The 17,909-nt window shown below is 43.3% G+C and overlaps 1 protein-coding gene across 2 annotated transcripts in view; it reads right to left on the bottom strand.

Annotated features, from left to right (window-relative positions):
• The window catches only part of znrf1 (zinc and ring finger 1), a 64,303-nt gene extending 60,728 nt beyond the window's left edge, over nt 1–3,575 (bottom strand). Inside the window, exon 1 of one of the 2 annotated variants that reach the window (XR_015086650.1) lies at nt 2,433–3,575. Coding sequence is in view for 1 of the 2 variants with exons in the window: in XM_086029403.1 (XP_085885529.1) it covers nt 2,433–2,826 (394 nt within the window). In the remaining variant the exon portion in view is untranslated. The remainder of the gene's footprint in view (nt 1–2,432) is intronic. The other variant, XM_086029403.1, reaches the window with a different exon arrangement.
• Between the last annotated feature and the right edge of the window lie 14,334 nt (nt 3,576–17,909).

Below are 17,909 nucleotides of genomic sequence, written 5' to 3' on the forward strand. Positions count from 1 at the left end.
GTCTGCTCGAAACAATGTAGTTCGGTCAACAGGAAATACAGTAGTCATTTCTGTACTATATGAAATAGAGGAAACAGAAGCCTCGCATCTAATTTTAAACAGGCTTCTGTCTGTGATTCCGACTAAACTTTCACTCAGCCTGGCTGGCTGATATTTGAAGGGAAAGAGAGGAAGAGTGACTTACTGCTGCATGGAAGCCTTTTCACAGCCTGGTCCATCACTCAAATCTGAGTGAAGCCCCGCCGCAAAAAATAGACTAATGACGAAGCAAAACCGGCGTCCGTCAGTGACGGATAGACGTCACATAGATGGAATGCCCAGCTCTGTATGTATGTGTATATACATTTCAAACGCATACACACACGCATACACACCCACACACACACACACACACACATTCATTTACATTGGTGATGTTCTGACAATCTTTCCAAATTCATCTGTTTATTTTACTCATTTGCTAGATTTTGCACTTAATATTGGCGTTACGTGACGGAGATAACTTGACATGCATTAAGAATCAGTCATAGATGGATGTAACGGAGAGAATCCGGTCACTTTTCAAAATAAAATATTTGTCAGCCTCAGATAATAAATAAACCGGAAGTACTGTATGTTTTTTTTTTCTTTCATCAGTGCAGTCCACCGAGGCCCAGTCCAAAGTGGCCCGTTGGCCCGGTACCGGTCCACGGCCCGGTGCTTGGGGACCCCTGATCTACGCCACTGCTGCAGAAGGTCTTTTCGAAACTCCTCTTGACTTCCTCTCATACATCTGTCTGTTCTCCTTACACTTATAAGATCAGTTGCCGGGCAAAGGCAAAACAACTGAGCTGCTGATATCCAAGTTGTTATTCCCCTGCTGTGAGCCGGTTAGAGCTTCAATAATGAGAGCCTGGGGGCCTGTCTGCTGTAACTGTTGATGTGCACCTCCCTTGTGGATTTCTGCATATCCATTGTACATGCACTAAAGTAACTGTAACCATGTGGTAAGGAATTTGTGTTTATACTTGAGCTTGACATGGCAAGTCGCACACTGAAATATTATGAATGGGGTAAGCTGCAGATAAGCACCAATCCTCCTCAACCTGCTACCTCCCTTTCATACCATCCTTCCACGCCTCACTCTATTTTCCATCTTCTCCAGTTTCTGCTCCCTCCCTCTTCTTTACACTAATCGTTGAGTTAATTGACTCAGCCAGATTTAGCAACAGGCTTATTAGTGCCATTTCACACAACAAGGAATGACCTACACAGGCAGTGAAACAGTGCTTTTGAAACAGAACCCACATGTAATGTTACGTTCAACACAACCCATTCAAACACTGACTGGCCCCAACATTATAGTAGACCCAATACAAAAGCTGTATCAAGAATTCTACTTTTATATATACTAATGCTCAGAAAGCTTGACATTGTTTAAGGCAATGCTTATTATTGAGGGTGTACATCACATTTTAAGTTGTTTCTATAGTGGTTACCTTAATCGAAATCGAAAGATATATTACACACAACTCTATAATGCAATGTGATACTACAAACTATCCATCCATCCATTATCTATACCGCTTCTCCTCATGGGTCGCGGGCGTGCTGGAGCCTATCCCAGCTGTCTTCGGGCTGTAGGCGGGGGACACCCTGAATTGGTTGCCAGCCAATCGCAGGGCACACACAGACAAACAAACATCCACACTCACACTCACACCTAGGGGCAATTTAGAGTGTCCAGTCAACTTACCATGCATGTTTTTGGAATGTGGGAGGAAACCGGAGCACCCGGAGAAAACCCGCGCAGGCACGGGGAGAACATGCAAACTCCACACAGGGAGGTCGGGGCCGGGATCGAACCCACGACCTCTGAACTGTGAGGCGGACGTGCTAACCAGTCGTCCACCGTGCCGCCACTACAAACTACAGTACACATATTAATAATTGTTGAATTAATGACTCTAGCAGTGTCCATTAAGACTGAGCAAACACTTTCCAAATCAAACATTTGTTTGTGTGTGTGTGTATATGTGTGTTTTTTTGTTTGTTACTCCTTGCCCTCGTGGGGATGTCGTTAATATTTGTCAACTGTGGGCAAACCCTTTGATACTTTTCTGTGATTAAGGGCTATATAAATCAATTTAACTCGACTCTAGTTGAATATTTTCCACCGTCCCCACCTTACCACACGATCGCATATACACAGTACAGAGACACACAGCAAAATGTATTGTAGCGCTACAGTGGCAAGTCATTTTCATTTCGGTCTGCATTTTGGGTCTCAAACTAACAGTGGACAAGACTAACCTTTAAAACGCATTAACGGTTTGGTTGTAGGCTGCCTGCTGTGTATGTCTACACTAGGAAGGGGCGTGAGGGGGCTGCTATACGCGCGACAATGAATGGCTGATGGCTCTCGTGTGCGAAGGTGTGCCGACCGCTCTTACCGCTGTGCGCACTGAACCAGCGGGGAGCGATGTGCAGGGGCAAGGTGTCAGCCAGCGACCCCCGGGACCCCAGATAGAGCACCCCGTCTGTGTGATGCCGTCCACCGCCATTGTCCTGGTAGCCGGTTCCGTGAGAGGCGGCGGGAGTGCCCCCTGACCCTCCTCCGGCTCGATCCGAGTCTGTGCCTCTGGGAGTGTAAAAGCCGAAGGGCACCGTGGGGGACTGCTCGATGCCCATCGCAGCCACGGAGCTCACCGAGCGGCTCCGCAGGCCCATGGTGCTGCTCGACCGGTAGTGGCCGTAGTGGGCCGATGGTGGTACCGCGCTGTCATCCGTAGAAACGCCGGGAAAAGCACCCCGGGACCGCCCCGCCGTGCTCTGCTTTCCCCCCATCCAACAAACGGGAGGTTGGTGGTCCAAGCGGGAGGGGGCTCGACTCGATCCGCAAAGGGTCGAGGGAGCCGTGACAGGCTGTCGCCCCCTCCTCTCGCTCCTGTATATCTCTCGGCCCGCCTCGCCTGTCTGTCTGTCTGGCCGGCAGCCCTGGCGCCTGTGCGTGTCCGACTCCGCAGGCTCGTCAGCTATGACACTGTGCAGACGCAACAGCTCGTTTCCCCGCTGAGCGGATCATTGGCCAGCCCGGGCGTCTGGATTCAGCTCTCCCACAGACAGCACCGAGAGGAGGCAGACACGCTAAATGACGCAGATATCCCAGCCAGGATGACACAGGCACGCACACGGGCACACAAACAAGGCTCCCTTGGCCGTCCCAGGTGATAAACGAGGTTGCGCCTCAGCAGGCGCGACGCGGCAGCCGAGCAGCAGCAGCGCCGCAATATTCGCTCTGCCGCTCCCGTCTCATCTCGACTCAGACATCGTGACAACTGTTGCTGTCTGTCCGGCCGCCGTGACAGGGCAATATGTCCTCTGTGGCGTTTTGCTCTTCGATCTGGCAGCCTCGAAAGCAAGCAGTTGGACTGCAAATCGGGATCGCTTCCTCCGCGCTTGGCTCGTACGTGTATCTTCCGCCGCCGCGACCCGCCAGACAATGGAAGCAAGCGCTCAGTGCGCAAACTCCGATAATAAATAGAGATAGGCAGGCCTACGACATGGGACTCTCCTAGATGCAAAAAAGCATTACTTCAAGTTATTTAAAACCACCGGTGTTCAGATTCTCTGCTAAATGACAGAATAAACATGTCAGTAAATGCACTTTAAAGGGTAAGTAGAAGTACGCAGGGCCGCTGCATGCTACCCCTTTGGGTGCTGAAAAGCTGAAAGCTGAAAAGTCAGATCACCCCACCCCAATATTACCATTTTTCGTCGCTCGAAACGTGTGTGTGCATGCGTGGGTATTTTTGTTAGGGGAGGGGGCTGACGTGTAAATTGATAAATACAGTTACTAGTTACCTGTTAAAAAAATGTTAGTAACATAATCCAAGTGCACTTATATTAAAGTAATGTAACTTGAACATGCGTAATTACTTTTGATTACTCCAATACCAGATATGTTGAGAATAATTCAATGAAACAAACAAAAAAATGTCAATAGGCTACGGTGTTTATTTATATAAATTTCTCTGTTCTTTACTGTCTTATGGCTATTTAATATGCTTGGTTGTAAAATGATGGAGGAAGCCTGAACACCTGCAATTCAAAGAAGAATGTGGGGGAGCTATAACACTTGTGCATCATGCACGAGATAGATGGATGGATGGATGGATGGATAGATGGATGGATAGATAGATGCGTTGATCTGGTGAGGGAAAATAGGTTTGATAGCTTCATAACGTTTTTCACACCTTTCCACATGACCAGTGTGTCATGACAATTTGTGAACGGTAGAAAAGACAAGTTCACTTCAGCCCTCACCGCCATTCGTCACATTCACATGTGCACGCATCCTGTGACTGATACATGACATTAAACGCTATACATATATGTATATACATATATATATACATATATATATATATATATATATACATATATATATACATATATATATATATATACATATATATATACATATATATATATATACATATATATATACATATATATATACATATATATATATATATATATATACATATATACATATATATATATACATATATACCTATATATATATACATATATACCTATATATATATACATATATACCTATATACATACATATATACCTATATACATACATACATACATATATACCTATATACATACATACATACATACATACCTATATACATACATACATACATACCTATATACATACATACATATATATATATATATATATATATATATATATATATATATATATATATATATATTTATATATATATATATATATATATCCATCCATTATCTGTACCGCTTCTCCTCACAAGGGTCGCGGGGCGTGCTGGAGCCTATCCCAGCTGTCTTTGGGCAGTAGGCGGGGGACACCCTGAACTGGTCGCCAGCCAATCGCAGGGCACACAGAGACAAACATCCGCACTCACAATCACACCTAGGGGCAATTCAGAGTATCCAATCCACTTACCATGCATGTTTTGGGAATGTGGGAGGAAACCGGAGTGCCCGGAGAAAACCCACGCAGGCACGGGGAGAACATGCAAACTCCACACAGGGAGGCCGGAGCCGGGATCGAACCCACGACCTCTGAACTGTGAGGCGGACGTGCTAACCAGTCGACCACCGTGCCGTCCTATATATATATATATATATATATATATATATATATATGCACACGCACACACACACACTTACAAGGTGCAGGCGTAGGGCTAGCCTGCTAGCTCTTAGCGCTCCTCCATAATAGCAAGCAGTCCAGATGAGTTTGACGGCTCACACATTTCTTTGTATATGTCATTGTCCCGCGAAAAGGGCCTGCTGTGAATATGATAGAAAAACAGTCACCATCCATTCCCTTCGAGTCACTTTTTAAACTGAATGCGCTAAAACCAACACATATCCAGATGGTGGCATGACCTGTCTCACTCATTTAATTGTTGGCCAAGAAAAACCTATTTGTGGTGGGATGGCCATTGAGGTATACTCTGACCAGTTATCCTCTTAAATCCGTGAAATCTTGTTTGGCCAACAAGTTTGAGAGCGGCGAGGACTCGACTGTGCCGTCTCTCTCCCGACATTAAAACTGGAATTCTGCAAAATAATCCACATTTTTATTAAACCTGATAATGGAATACAGTTTTTAAAAAAAGGATCGTGAATACGTAGCACTCGTTACTCCCCGAGTCTGTGCGTGCATGACGTGCACACACAATGATGTCACAATGTGTCCCCAAGGACGAGATGGTGCCCCCCCACTGATGATGGTGCCCTACAAACTGTGTGTGCTTGCGTATAAGGAGCAGTGGTCCCGGGAGTATGTCATGTGGCATCTTGAGAACTTACATATTGGGATTTTATGAACTACCTCTTAACCGAAAAACCAAAGAATATATTTCTTAGTTGATGGGGGATGTTTCTTATCTCATTCCCGCCATTTCCATGTTGTCAAATTTCCCACCATCTGCTAAATTATTCGGATTACTGGCGCAAATGTTTTGTTGCAGATTATTCTGTTCTAATCCGTACTGTGTGTGGGTGTGAGTTTGCCTTGCAACCTAATAAAATAAACCATGGCACTGTATTTAATGCAATCGATGTTAATCGATGCTGTTGTCATAACAACAGACCATCCCAACCTATCTTCAACAATCAGGCCTGGACACTCTTTATATACACACAATAAATGTTGAATCAATGTACATAATCAGAGTTGAATGAAAAAATACACATTACTGTATAAAGAAAATACATACTTTAAAAATGTTATGCAAAATGTTGAGTCATGATATATAGCACATGAAACTGAATTATGCAGTTAATAACTATTGAAAGAGAATATTCAGGGTTCCCACTATTTTCTTGAGATTATTTTCCAGGACATTTCCAGGTTGTTTTCATCTGCTACTGTACGAGTCAATTTATCACAACATACACTAATAAATGCCACCCCCAAGCTTCGGAGAAGTGTTATTTTCAACACCTGTCCCTTATTTTATATACATATTTTATAGAATTTAACTAGATTGTTTCAATGTTACCAGAGGTGATTCTTGGATCAGAGGCTAGGGGGTGCTTCAGAAAATTCTATGGCAGTGACGTGCAATGAGGTTCATGACTGGTGAGCCACTACTTCACTGGAGTCAGATATAAAAAATATCAAGCCAAAATAGAAGATTAGCCTATATTTCAATTTTGACATTCATTAAAAATTGAGTCCCAAAGTTGAATTTCAAAGGTTTTAATTAGGTTTCAATTGACTCCACACTGTTCAACAAGGTGACAGCAAGAAAAACTAAATAATGTTTAATATAAGGTCAAGTTCATTGCTATTGGGTTGTTTTTTGAGATCTTCTAAGCAAAAAGAGCATATGATCTTCTCCCTTAATATTCAAAATATTATGATATGACCTCTGGGTCTGGTATCATAACTGCATGTGAGATGTTTGTAACAAACCAAGCCATGTCAACATCGGTAAAGAATTTGACAAGTTATGAAGTCATGGAGCCAAAGACAGTTATCTCTGTTCAATTGAATGGAAGAGATCGCCGTGGACTACAAGATGGAGGCTAAAGGCCTTAGGTCAGGGCGATTCAACTGGCAGGCCGGGGGCCAGATCAGGCCCGCCAGGCATGTTGGTCCGGCCCGCGGAAGGTGGCCAAAAAGAAAAACACAGACATTCCCCACATGTTCACATCCTTATGTTACACACTGCCTGGGAAGGTAGGAGGCACTGTGGCGTAGTGTAGCGCCATGCCTCTCTACCGACTGTAGATAAAGCATAAGGAAGCGGCTTCAGAGCTCTTCTTCCTGCATGTGAAATTGAGGGATTGCAGAGCGGGAAAGGCCAAGCGTTTTCACGCCGGATGTTTCCCCCCAAAGCAGGGGGAGAAAAGGAAGGAGCCTGAGTGAGCTGTGGCGGCGCCTTGCTCCAAAGCTCAGGGTTGGGCATCAATAATCGGGAATCGAGTGTAACTGGGACCATATCTAGGCCTTAAGTCTGCCGCCCACAACCAGCCGAGGCTTGTTCTAGTGCAGTCTTCCCAACATTGACTGAGCCAAGGCACTAATTTCACATCGGCAAAATATTCATACCACTTAGCAAAACCAGATTAATACAGGTTAATTATGTACCTTCTGTCATCTATCCTAGTGGAAGAGCTTTGGTTTTTCTGTCATTACTATACCTGATTTGCATAGATCATTTTATGTGTTTTTTAATAGAAATGAATTTAATTAATGCTAATATGCCACAGCACTCTGGTTGTGAATGACTGCTCAAATGGTTATGTATGTCGATGGGCTGAACATATCATCTTTTGATACAACAGCTCCTCAACACATCCATTGACAGTATGCATGTTTCCGGAGTATAACAGCTCCATACAGTGAGTACAAAATTGTGTTTTACTTTTCACTTTTCTTGAAAGCCAGACTCCCTGTTCTTCCCTCCTCATATAGTGAAATTAAGCAAATGGTAAATTATGTAGTTAATTAATAGTCGTGAATATGTCCTGTCTAGAATAAAACCCACCGATATGTTAAATGTCTGTGTGATTTTGAATGTGAGGATTGACATAAAAAAAAAAAATAAACTGAATACTCAGTATATTAAAAGCTCTCCCTGCTCTCTCTCACGCTCTCTCTACCACTAACCAAAAGGCAGGCAACCAAGCAATGTGTTTTGTATTAAATAAGACAAAACTGATACGTTGATTGAATTTACATCACTAAAGGATAGAACATTTCATCGAATAGGTCTACTCTTACTGTAGTGTTTTCGTGCAGTGTGTTCAAAAACGCTGACTTAACACCAATTTACACCGTGGCCAATGAAGACAAAGCTGATGTAAATAAGATCATTTAATTCCAGAATTCTTCAAAGACATGCCGGTGAAAACTGAAAACAACACAATACTAAATAATCAGTCTCTGTACACAATTCCTGATGCATAAAATAAACAGGAGGTATAATGTCGGCGATATGTAACTACATAGAAACTCCAGCTAGAGCGAATGTTGCAAGAGGCGGAACCAAAGTGGCCAGGTTCAATACGTTAAACCTGATGCAACATTTGAGAACGAAACAAGCCCTGCTCAATTTACATTGAATGCAGCGCCTTGTATCTTGCTCATTCACGACACTGGTGTGTGGTGACTGTTCAGTATTAGCCATCGCTATTGGCCCAGAGCGGACGCTCTTAAACAATGGCGGGGCTGCTTTTTCATGTTGAGAGAAAAAAAAAAGAGCGAGGTACAGGAGAAATAATGCTGGCGGCGATATGGAATTACTGTACTTCAACATAGAAACTCCAGCGAGTACAACAGCTAAGTGCAAAATTAGCGTGCGAGAGTTGCAAGAGGTGCAACTTAGGTGGCCATGTTCAATAAGTCAAATCTGATAAAACATTTGAGGACGAAACATGTGAACAAGCACCAAGAGTTTGCGGCGTCGGTGGCGGCAGCGGCAGCGAGCATGAACAAGGGGAATGCACCGCAACAACAAACCCTGCTCAATTTGGATTTTGGAGTTGAACTTGTTGGATTTTTCTACTGCTTGTTTTTGGTTTTGAAAATGGATTTGGGAGCGGAAGTTGTTGCGATGGGTCACTAATACTCGAAACATTCATTCATTCATTCACTCATTATCCATACCGCTTATCCTCACAAGGGTCGCGGGCGTGCTGGAGCCTATCCCAGCTGTCTTTGGGCAGTAGGCGGGGGACACCCTGAATTGGTTGCCAGCCAATCACAGGGCACACTGAGACAAACATCCGCACTCACAATCACACCTAGGGGCAATTTAGAGAGTCCAATCAACTTACCATGCATGTTTTTGGAATGTGGGAGGAAACCGGAGTACCCGGAGGAAACCCACGCAGGCACGGGGAGAACATGCAAACTCCACACAGGGAGGCCGGAGCCGGTAACGAACCCACGACCTCTGAACTGTGAGGCGGACGTGCTAACCAGTCAATCACCGTGCCGCCCATACTCAAAACAAACTTTTATAATAATGTCCTATTGCTTTTGTAATTAATCCGACACAATCTCTCTCAAAGATACCTCGTGGATATTATTTCTTATTTTTTTCCTGTTTCACAAAGGTTTTTAAGTCTGACCAAGCCATGATAGCAATGGTTTTACATCCAAGTGAGTATGCAGTTCTTTAGAATTACAAGAAAAAAATGCTCATATATCTCTCTCTTTTTTTTTCCCTCAAAAGTCTTGTATCGGTACAGTATCGGCATCGGCCGATACCGCACAGAATCGGAATCGGTACATATATATATATATATATATATATATATATATATATATATATATATATATATATATATATACATACATATACATATATATATATATATATACATATATATATATATATATACATATTCATATATATATATATATATACATATATATATACATATATTCATATATATATATATATTCATATATATATATATATATATATATATATATTCATATATATATATATACATATAAATATATATATATATATATATATACATATATTCATATATATATATATATACATATATTCATATATATATATATATACATATATTCATATATATATTCATATATATACATATATATATACATATATTCATATATGTATATATATACATATATTCATATATATATGTATATATATATATATACATATATACATACATATATTCATATATATATATATACATACATATATTCATATATATATATATACATACATATATTCATATATATATATACATACATATATTCATATATATATATATACATACATATATTCATATATATATATATATATATATATATATATATATATATATATATATATATATATATGTATATATATATTGCCGTGTTTTTTTTTTCATGGGTTGTTTTGTTTTGCGACATCTCAAGATGAGCTCCCTTCAAGGAACGTTCAGCACACCTTTCAATAAATGTATTGGTAGAGGTAGTGGGATCCCGACAGTGTTACAATTTAGCAGTCCTGTTCAAAGTGATGTAGTTCATACAGTGAGGAATGTACAGGATGTAGCTGAGGCCAGTTTAGTTAATGGGGACAGAGTTCCTTCCCAGAGTTACTGCGTGGACCTACAAGTGGCACACAAGCTACTGTTACGCCCACAGCAGATCCCATTCCACAGTCACCTGATGTAGTTGGTCAGATGAGTGACATAACAAGACATGTTGGCCAGCAACTGGCAGATAGTATTGTAGCACATCTCAGCCCAGCACAAAATGTTTCTACGCATAAGACCCCTTTTGTACATGACATGACCGTTGATACGTCCACACAGAGTCTAGATTCATCACAAGTTTTACTAGTCCCACACAGGACGGTCAGGGAACCTCCGACCTTCAAGGGGGATGACACAGACACAGTGAATGTGCATGAGTGACCTAATGAGGGCCTACATAAAGAGAGCAAGAGTCCCTTCAGAACATCAGGCAGAGGAAATACTCATTCACCTCAGGGGTAGAGCGAAAGATATTGTGAAAGTTAGTGCAAGAAACAGTGCAGTTGATGTGACCCAGGACCCAGATGCCATCTATGGCCTTCTTCGTAGACATTTTGCTACTGTCCCGTTCACCACTTCCCCTAGCAGACTTCTACACTACACTGCCAAAGAATAATGAGAATGCATACGACTATTGGTTGTGGCTCAACCATGCAGCTGATATTGCCACTAACCGTCTCAGAGAACAAGGCAAACACTTGGACTGCTTTTCTCTTGAAGTAACACGAATGTTTATCAAGAATTGCCCTTCTAAAGAACTCTCCATGACATTCAGATCGAAAACAATTGACAAGTGGTCAGCAGTTGAAGTCCAGGCTATACTGGATGAGTACCAAACGGAGATGAGTTCAAAGGCTGCTGCTTCTGCTGTGGTGGGGAGGAACCCCACTCAATATGTTTATGTAAACAAAGTTGAAATGCTTCCGACTGCAACGGGCCATGCTGACAGTCAAGTAACTCACTCAGCCAGGGCGACAGACTTCACTGCTCTCGAGAGTGTCATTTCCATGTTGGAGAAAGTTTTGTTGGAGAGAGCTGCTCCTTCCTCAACCTCTGCCACCAGTAAACGCAAGTCAAGACTCCCTAAGGTTGAGGGTCTGAATAATCTGCAATGTGCTGTCTGTGCCAGTGCTAATCACTCTGCGCTTGTTCACTGCCGTGAAAACAGACTCTGCTTTTTGTGCTACTCACCCGATCACTCCAGACGCAACTGCCCTGCACAGGCGCAGTCCGCACAGTCACCGCAGTCGGGAGACTAATGGGTCTGCATCCAAGGGAGTACGATGTGGATCAGGTTGGCGACCCTCCCAGTAGCCCTACAGATGATTTTGATTCAGTATTGGAGTCGCTCGCTTCCAGTGTCCCCTCAGGTAAAACTATCATCTTTCAAGGCACACACAAGGTTCAGAAGTCAGATAGTTTGTTCTATACCACTGCCACGGTCGTGGGCGTTTCCTTGACAGCAATGATTGACAGCGGCTCTGCTGGATGCACGATTAGTGAGTCAGCTGTGGCACGATTGTTGGAGTTCCACCCGGACATGAAACGTTACTCTGCGGACGATGTTGTCATTATTGGGTGCGGAGGTCATCAGGTGACACCTTCGGCAGTATATGACGTGGAAATTATGTTATATGATTGCAAGTTGGCTGTTCCTATATTTGTGGTGCCTGGACAAACAGACGACGTAATTCTGGGCAGTAATGCCATCAAGAAGATTCTTCAGCTGATGAGGAGGACTGACAGCTACTGGCAACTCATCTCGGAGCCCAGTAGTGCCATTGATGAAGACTCCCACTACTTCTTCTCACTCCTTCCCAACACAGAGAAATGGAGAGGTACGAATGTGCCCGACAAAGGTCGCACACTGAAGTTACGTTAATGTGTGACGTTGCAACCGAAAAGTGAACATTTTGTTTGGGCTAAGCTTCCCGCCTCTGCACCGATGTCAATTGGCAGCACAGTCATGACTGGACCAACTCAATCAAGGTGCAGATCAAGAAAGATCTTGGTTGGCAGAATTATTGCTCCGATGTGGGGTGATCGATGGCTGCCAGTGAAAGTCATCAACCCCTCCAGTGAACAAGTGTCGTTGAAGAGGAACACAAAACTGGCAGATGTGTTTCCTTGCATTGCTATTGAAGATCTGTCTCAGCCTGATAACATCCAAGTTCTCTCTCAGTCTGTCACTAATGCTGCAAAGCCAAGGTCCGAGGAAGACATAAAGATGGCATTGGACAAGCTTGGACTACATGATCTGGATCTGGATGCGTGTGCTGTGTCTGACATGTGGAGGGACAGACTTTTCCAAATCATTGAAAGACATGAGTCCATCTTTTCACGAGACAGGATGGACTGTTGGGAGGCATCAGACTTTGTGCACAAAATACATCTAGTGGATGAGAGACCATTCCGCCTTCCTTATCGGAGAGTGCCGCTAAGTCAATACGAGATGCAAGAGAAGGGAATAATCTGAAAATCTACCAGCGAGTATGCGTCTCCCTTGGTTCTCGTGTGGAAGAAGAATGGGGATTTGCGCATTTGCACAGATTTCAGGTGGCTCAATTCGAGGACACTGCGTGATGCGCACCCACTGCCTCATCAAGCTGATGCTCTTGCTGCACTTGGGGGGAATGTCTTCTTCTACACAATGCGTAACTGGCTGTGGGGAATGACAAGAGAAGGATCCAGAAGATGCTTTTCGTTTGACCACCAACTGTCAGGTTGTTCACACTGCTGGGGATGATGCTGATGAAGAAGTTCCCCGAGGGCAAGCTCCTTGTCAGTTGTCCGGAGGTGCTATTGGTGCTGAGGAGGTGTCTGCGGTTTTAGATGCCCACCAGACTGGTGGTGTCTCCTGGCTACCTGGTGCGGCCCCGTTGTCACTACAGCTGCCGGAAGAGGATCCTTCTGTTGTCATTCCCCACAGCCAGTTACGCAATCTGAGGCAGCAAGATACTACGGTGAGCAGAGTTCTCTTCTATGTTCAGTGGCATAAGAGACCCAGTGCACACTAAAGAGCTGCCGAGTCTAGCTGTGTGCTTGTGTTGTTGAGGCATTGGAAAAAGCTGAAGGTTCGTGATGGGACTCTTTATAGAGTGAGGAAAGACCATCGCATGAACCGGAAAATCTTTCAGTTCGTCATATCTGAGTCTTTGAAACGTCAAGTCCTGCATGGTGTTCATGACGCAGCTGGTCATCAGGGCTGTTCAAGGACACTCTCTCTGGCTAGTGATCGGTTCTTCTGGGCTGGGATGGAGAAGGACATCACGAGACACATAAAGCAGTGCCAGAGATGCATCCTGGGTAAGACCCCTGAACCAGACGCCCGGGCATCGCTTGAGAACATCCGTACTTCTTTCCCGATGGAGCTGGTGTGCATTGATTTTTGGATGGCGGAGTCAGGTGACAAGAAAACCACTGATGTCCTTGTTGTGATGGACCATTTCTCAAAGTTGGCTCTTGCATTCCCCTGCAGGAACCAGTCGGCAAAGCAAGTTGCTCGTTGCTTGTGGGACAGATTTTTTCTGTGTCTATGGGTTCCCAACAAGGATACATTCGGATCAGGAGGCTAACTTTGAGAGTCGGCTCATCAAGGACCTTCTCGGGATGTGGGATGTACAGGTCCCACACAACACCGTATCATCCCATGGGCAACGGTATTGCGGAAAGATTCAACAGAACCCTTGGAGGTATGATCAGGACCCTTCCCCCAAAATCCAAGTCCTGATGGCCACAGATGCTGAACATGTTGACTTTCTGCTACAACTGCACAGTGCACGAGACCACGGGCTTTGCACCATATTACTTGATGTTTGGGCGAGTCTCTCGTTTGCCTGTTGACATTATGTTCCATCATGTTTTGGAGAATACCAACATTGTGAGGCCGTCGATCAATGTGTACAGGATCCGTGATGGTGTCACAGGTAGAGAGAAGGTTGTACACAGGAACTTACTTCTCCCAGTTGATTTCTTGACGTTCCCAGGGCAAATGGAGCACCAATTGTGTTCAGAAGAGTCGCAGCTGGATGCGCATTGTGGGAGTGTCAAGAGTTCCATTTTTGATGATCAGGAGGACGCTCAGGTGCGCAGTGAGAACTGACTCATGCAAACACCGGCTCAAGCTGAGGCAGAGCATGTGTGCTTCTCAGGAGAAGAGGACTCGGATGATGCCTGTCAAGAGGATGTCACTGAGGCACACCAGTCAGTGGAACTGCCTGACAGCTTCTGTGCTAAATCTGAAGACAGCCATGACATTCATGCACACTTGACCTTAGACTCACCCGTCACCTTGAACGACCCTTCCCCAGTCGAGATTGAGCTAGAGGAGGTAGTTTGCACACAACCACAGGACATGCAGGGCTCCATGACTTTCACAAGGTGTGGTAGGATAGTTAAGCCCCCTGATAGGCTTATATGTGAGATGTCGTACCAGAGGGTAGGGATGCCAGCATTAGTATGGGTTTAGTGTGACCACTGGATAGTTGTGTAAATGATTGGTTTTCATTTTCTTGATTGTCAGTGTTGTGTATTTTTGAAACTGGTTTGATAATCTTTATGATTAGGGATGACGATCTCTATTAATGGGTGTAAATATGTGCAGTTATTCGAAATGTAAATGGCATTTGTAGTTGTCTGTGATAGGAATGGGGTTTGATACCATCCTATTCCTGCACACTTCTCAAGGAAGAATTTCTGAGAATGACTCTTTTGTACATCGTTGCCCGGCGACCACTGTTTTGTCCGTTGGTCTTTCTATTGTCTTTTATGTATGTTGCCTCATTTCTGCATAATTTTAGGGGGGTGTATGTAACTGAGTGAAATAGAAACGTTATTAAATTATGGCGGAAGTGACGCAACAGCACACAGTGTGGCACCTGCATTCTTCCTTAGCGTCAGTCAGACCTACGAGGAGTGCACAGTGGTGAGTCGCATTTCGTTGATAGTCCCAATAAACGTACAATATACTTTCATTTAATTCTTTTATACTGCTGTGGTGCGCTCAAATAATCCCATTAATCGTTATGAGCCCACATTGCTTTCTATATTGTTGTTAAAGTGATGTTTTGTCGAATGAAACGTTTTCTATGTTGAATTGATTGGCAAATGCTCGTGTGTTGCGCAGATGACTATCAGACTGAATATGACTTCATCAATGCTTCCACCATACTGTGTTGCAGGTAATGTGCATCTATTTTCAGTTTTACTGTATCTTGTTTTTAGTGTCATGTTCATTTGTTTGAATGTACGTGCGCGAGCCCACAGTTCAGTGCTACCGCCATTTGAGTTATTGCGTAGTCACGTCCTGCTACGTGTGATACATTTAGGGACACTGTAAATGAGAGTGAATGTGTCCTTTTTCTCTTACTGTAAATAATTGTAGAATTGTATTCCCAGGAAGGTTGTGGTTTGTAATAGAATGTTCTCGATCACACTTTTTAAATCAAGGAATTTATTTAATTTTGTTTTTATGAGATCAGATATAATTTGTTGGTAGTGTTGTTCCGATACCGATACTGGTATCGTGTGGTATCCCGATACCGCACTAAAACGCTGGTATCGGATCGGCCGGTACTAACAAATAAAACGCAGATGCCGGTTATCAATACTGGTATCATTATTTGACCGCAGCGCGTATATTTGAGAGCCGCATGCGGAAGGAAAATACGAGGAGAAGCTTTATCCATTATTAGCGTTATTGGTCATCGGTCTACTTATGTCTAGTTTGGTGAAAAAGGTTGCTATAAGGACATAGATCGCCACATTGGAGGCAGTTGCTTGGGGGGACTTTGATGCTATCAAGAGCCTGCAATTACTTTGGGGGCATGTCGGCTGGATCTTTGTTTCGTAGCAAAGTATGTTGCTTTTGTTTGACAGAGTACATCGATCACTAGTTTAATGGTGTAAAATGTCTTTCATGAAATGGTTTGTGTCCAGATAAACTCGTCTTTATGACCGTCGAAGCTTTTTGAGCTCGCCCTAGCTTGCTAACTGATAACAAAGAGACGAGTTTGTTTACAACACATCGCTCAGCAAAATGTTCTATAATGTTCCATCAACGTATATGAAATTTGTAAACCTATATAATTTACAGATTAATGTTGAACAGCAGTTTGAAGTAAATTTTGAATGAAAAGTAAAAAGAAAACTGATTGTAATCAGATTATAACCTTATATGTTGGGATGGTGTAAAGTGGTCACGTTGAAGATTTGACAGACATTGTGCGCGTCTGCTTTCAAACAACTTTGTTTTTGCCTCCGGTTAATTTGAATCACTGCCGGTATCACAAAGTAAAATCTCTAGTTGACTGATTAGAGCAACCATGAACAGCGCAGATATTAACCATTTTACACATAACGGACTTCTGTTATCTCACTCACTCGACCCCTCTGGCAGCATACAAATGTAACGTCACGCATTGGGGGGGTCGGTTAGAATCACTAAATTTATTTTATAAGTACAAATGCTACACCTTGCTTTATTACAAATGTACATTCATGTGAATACAGTATGTAATATGTATCCCATGTCTCACTCTCACAAGCACGAAGAGCTATGAAAATAGGCTGTTTATTCAACATATATATTTTGTGTGTCTATGTTACTACAGATACTTCGCAAGTGATGATTTAAATATGAATAATTTTACATCCAAGTGAGTGCACTTTTTTAGAATTGCAAAAAAAATTGCGCTTATTTGGGATTTTCTTCAAACGGAGAGGTATGGTACACTATCGGCATCGGCCGATACTGCACAGCCAGGTAGCGGAATCGGTATCGGGGCCAAAAAGTGGTATTGGAACAACACTAGTCTTCACCTCACTTTCATGACAAGACCACCTAACCACCACCAAGTTCCTGTCTGCATATTAAAACGATCCACGTGGTCCCAGTTCATCACTCGTTGGCGACAGCCAATCAGCGTCGAGAATGTAATCTTCACGTCACACACAGGCGCTGCACGAGCGGACACGCCGCCAAACAAAGGAAAACAACTGACACACACTGCAAGTCATACACATGTGATTGCATCTGTCAGACTGCAAGGTACACAACACTTTTATCTTTTATTTTTTCCTAACTTGGCCTCGCGTCCGGAGTGCGGCACCTGCGTGTGACATGGTACAGTTTAAGTCCGTTCTCGACGCCGTTTGGCTGACTCGGACCGACTGGGACCACGTGGGTCGTTTAAATATGCAGACGGCGGCGGTTAGGCAACACCCAGCCATCCTTTCCAAGGAATGTCACAGTGGTCCTTTGACCAGCTGTTCCCGGTAATTTGCTTGTCTCTCAGCAGAACCAGATCTCCAACTTGAAGGTTTCTGCATGAAACTAG

Source organism: Filicampus tigris, chromosome 4 (genome assembly GCF_054856515.1).
Source record: "Filicampus tigris isolate MCC_2025a chromosome 4, RoL_Ftig_1.0, whole genome shotgun sequence".
Taxonomy (NCBI): Eukaryota; Metazoa; Chordata; class Actinopteri; order Syngnathiformes; family Syngnathidae; genus Filicampus; species Filicampus tigris.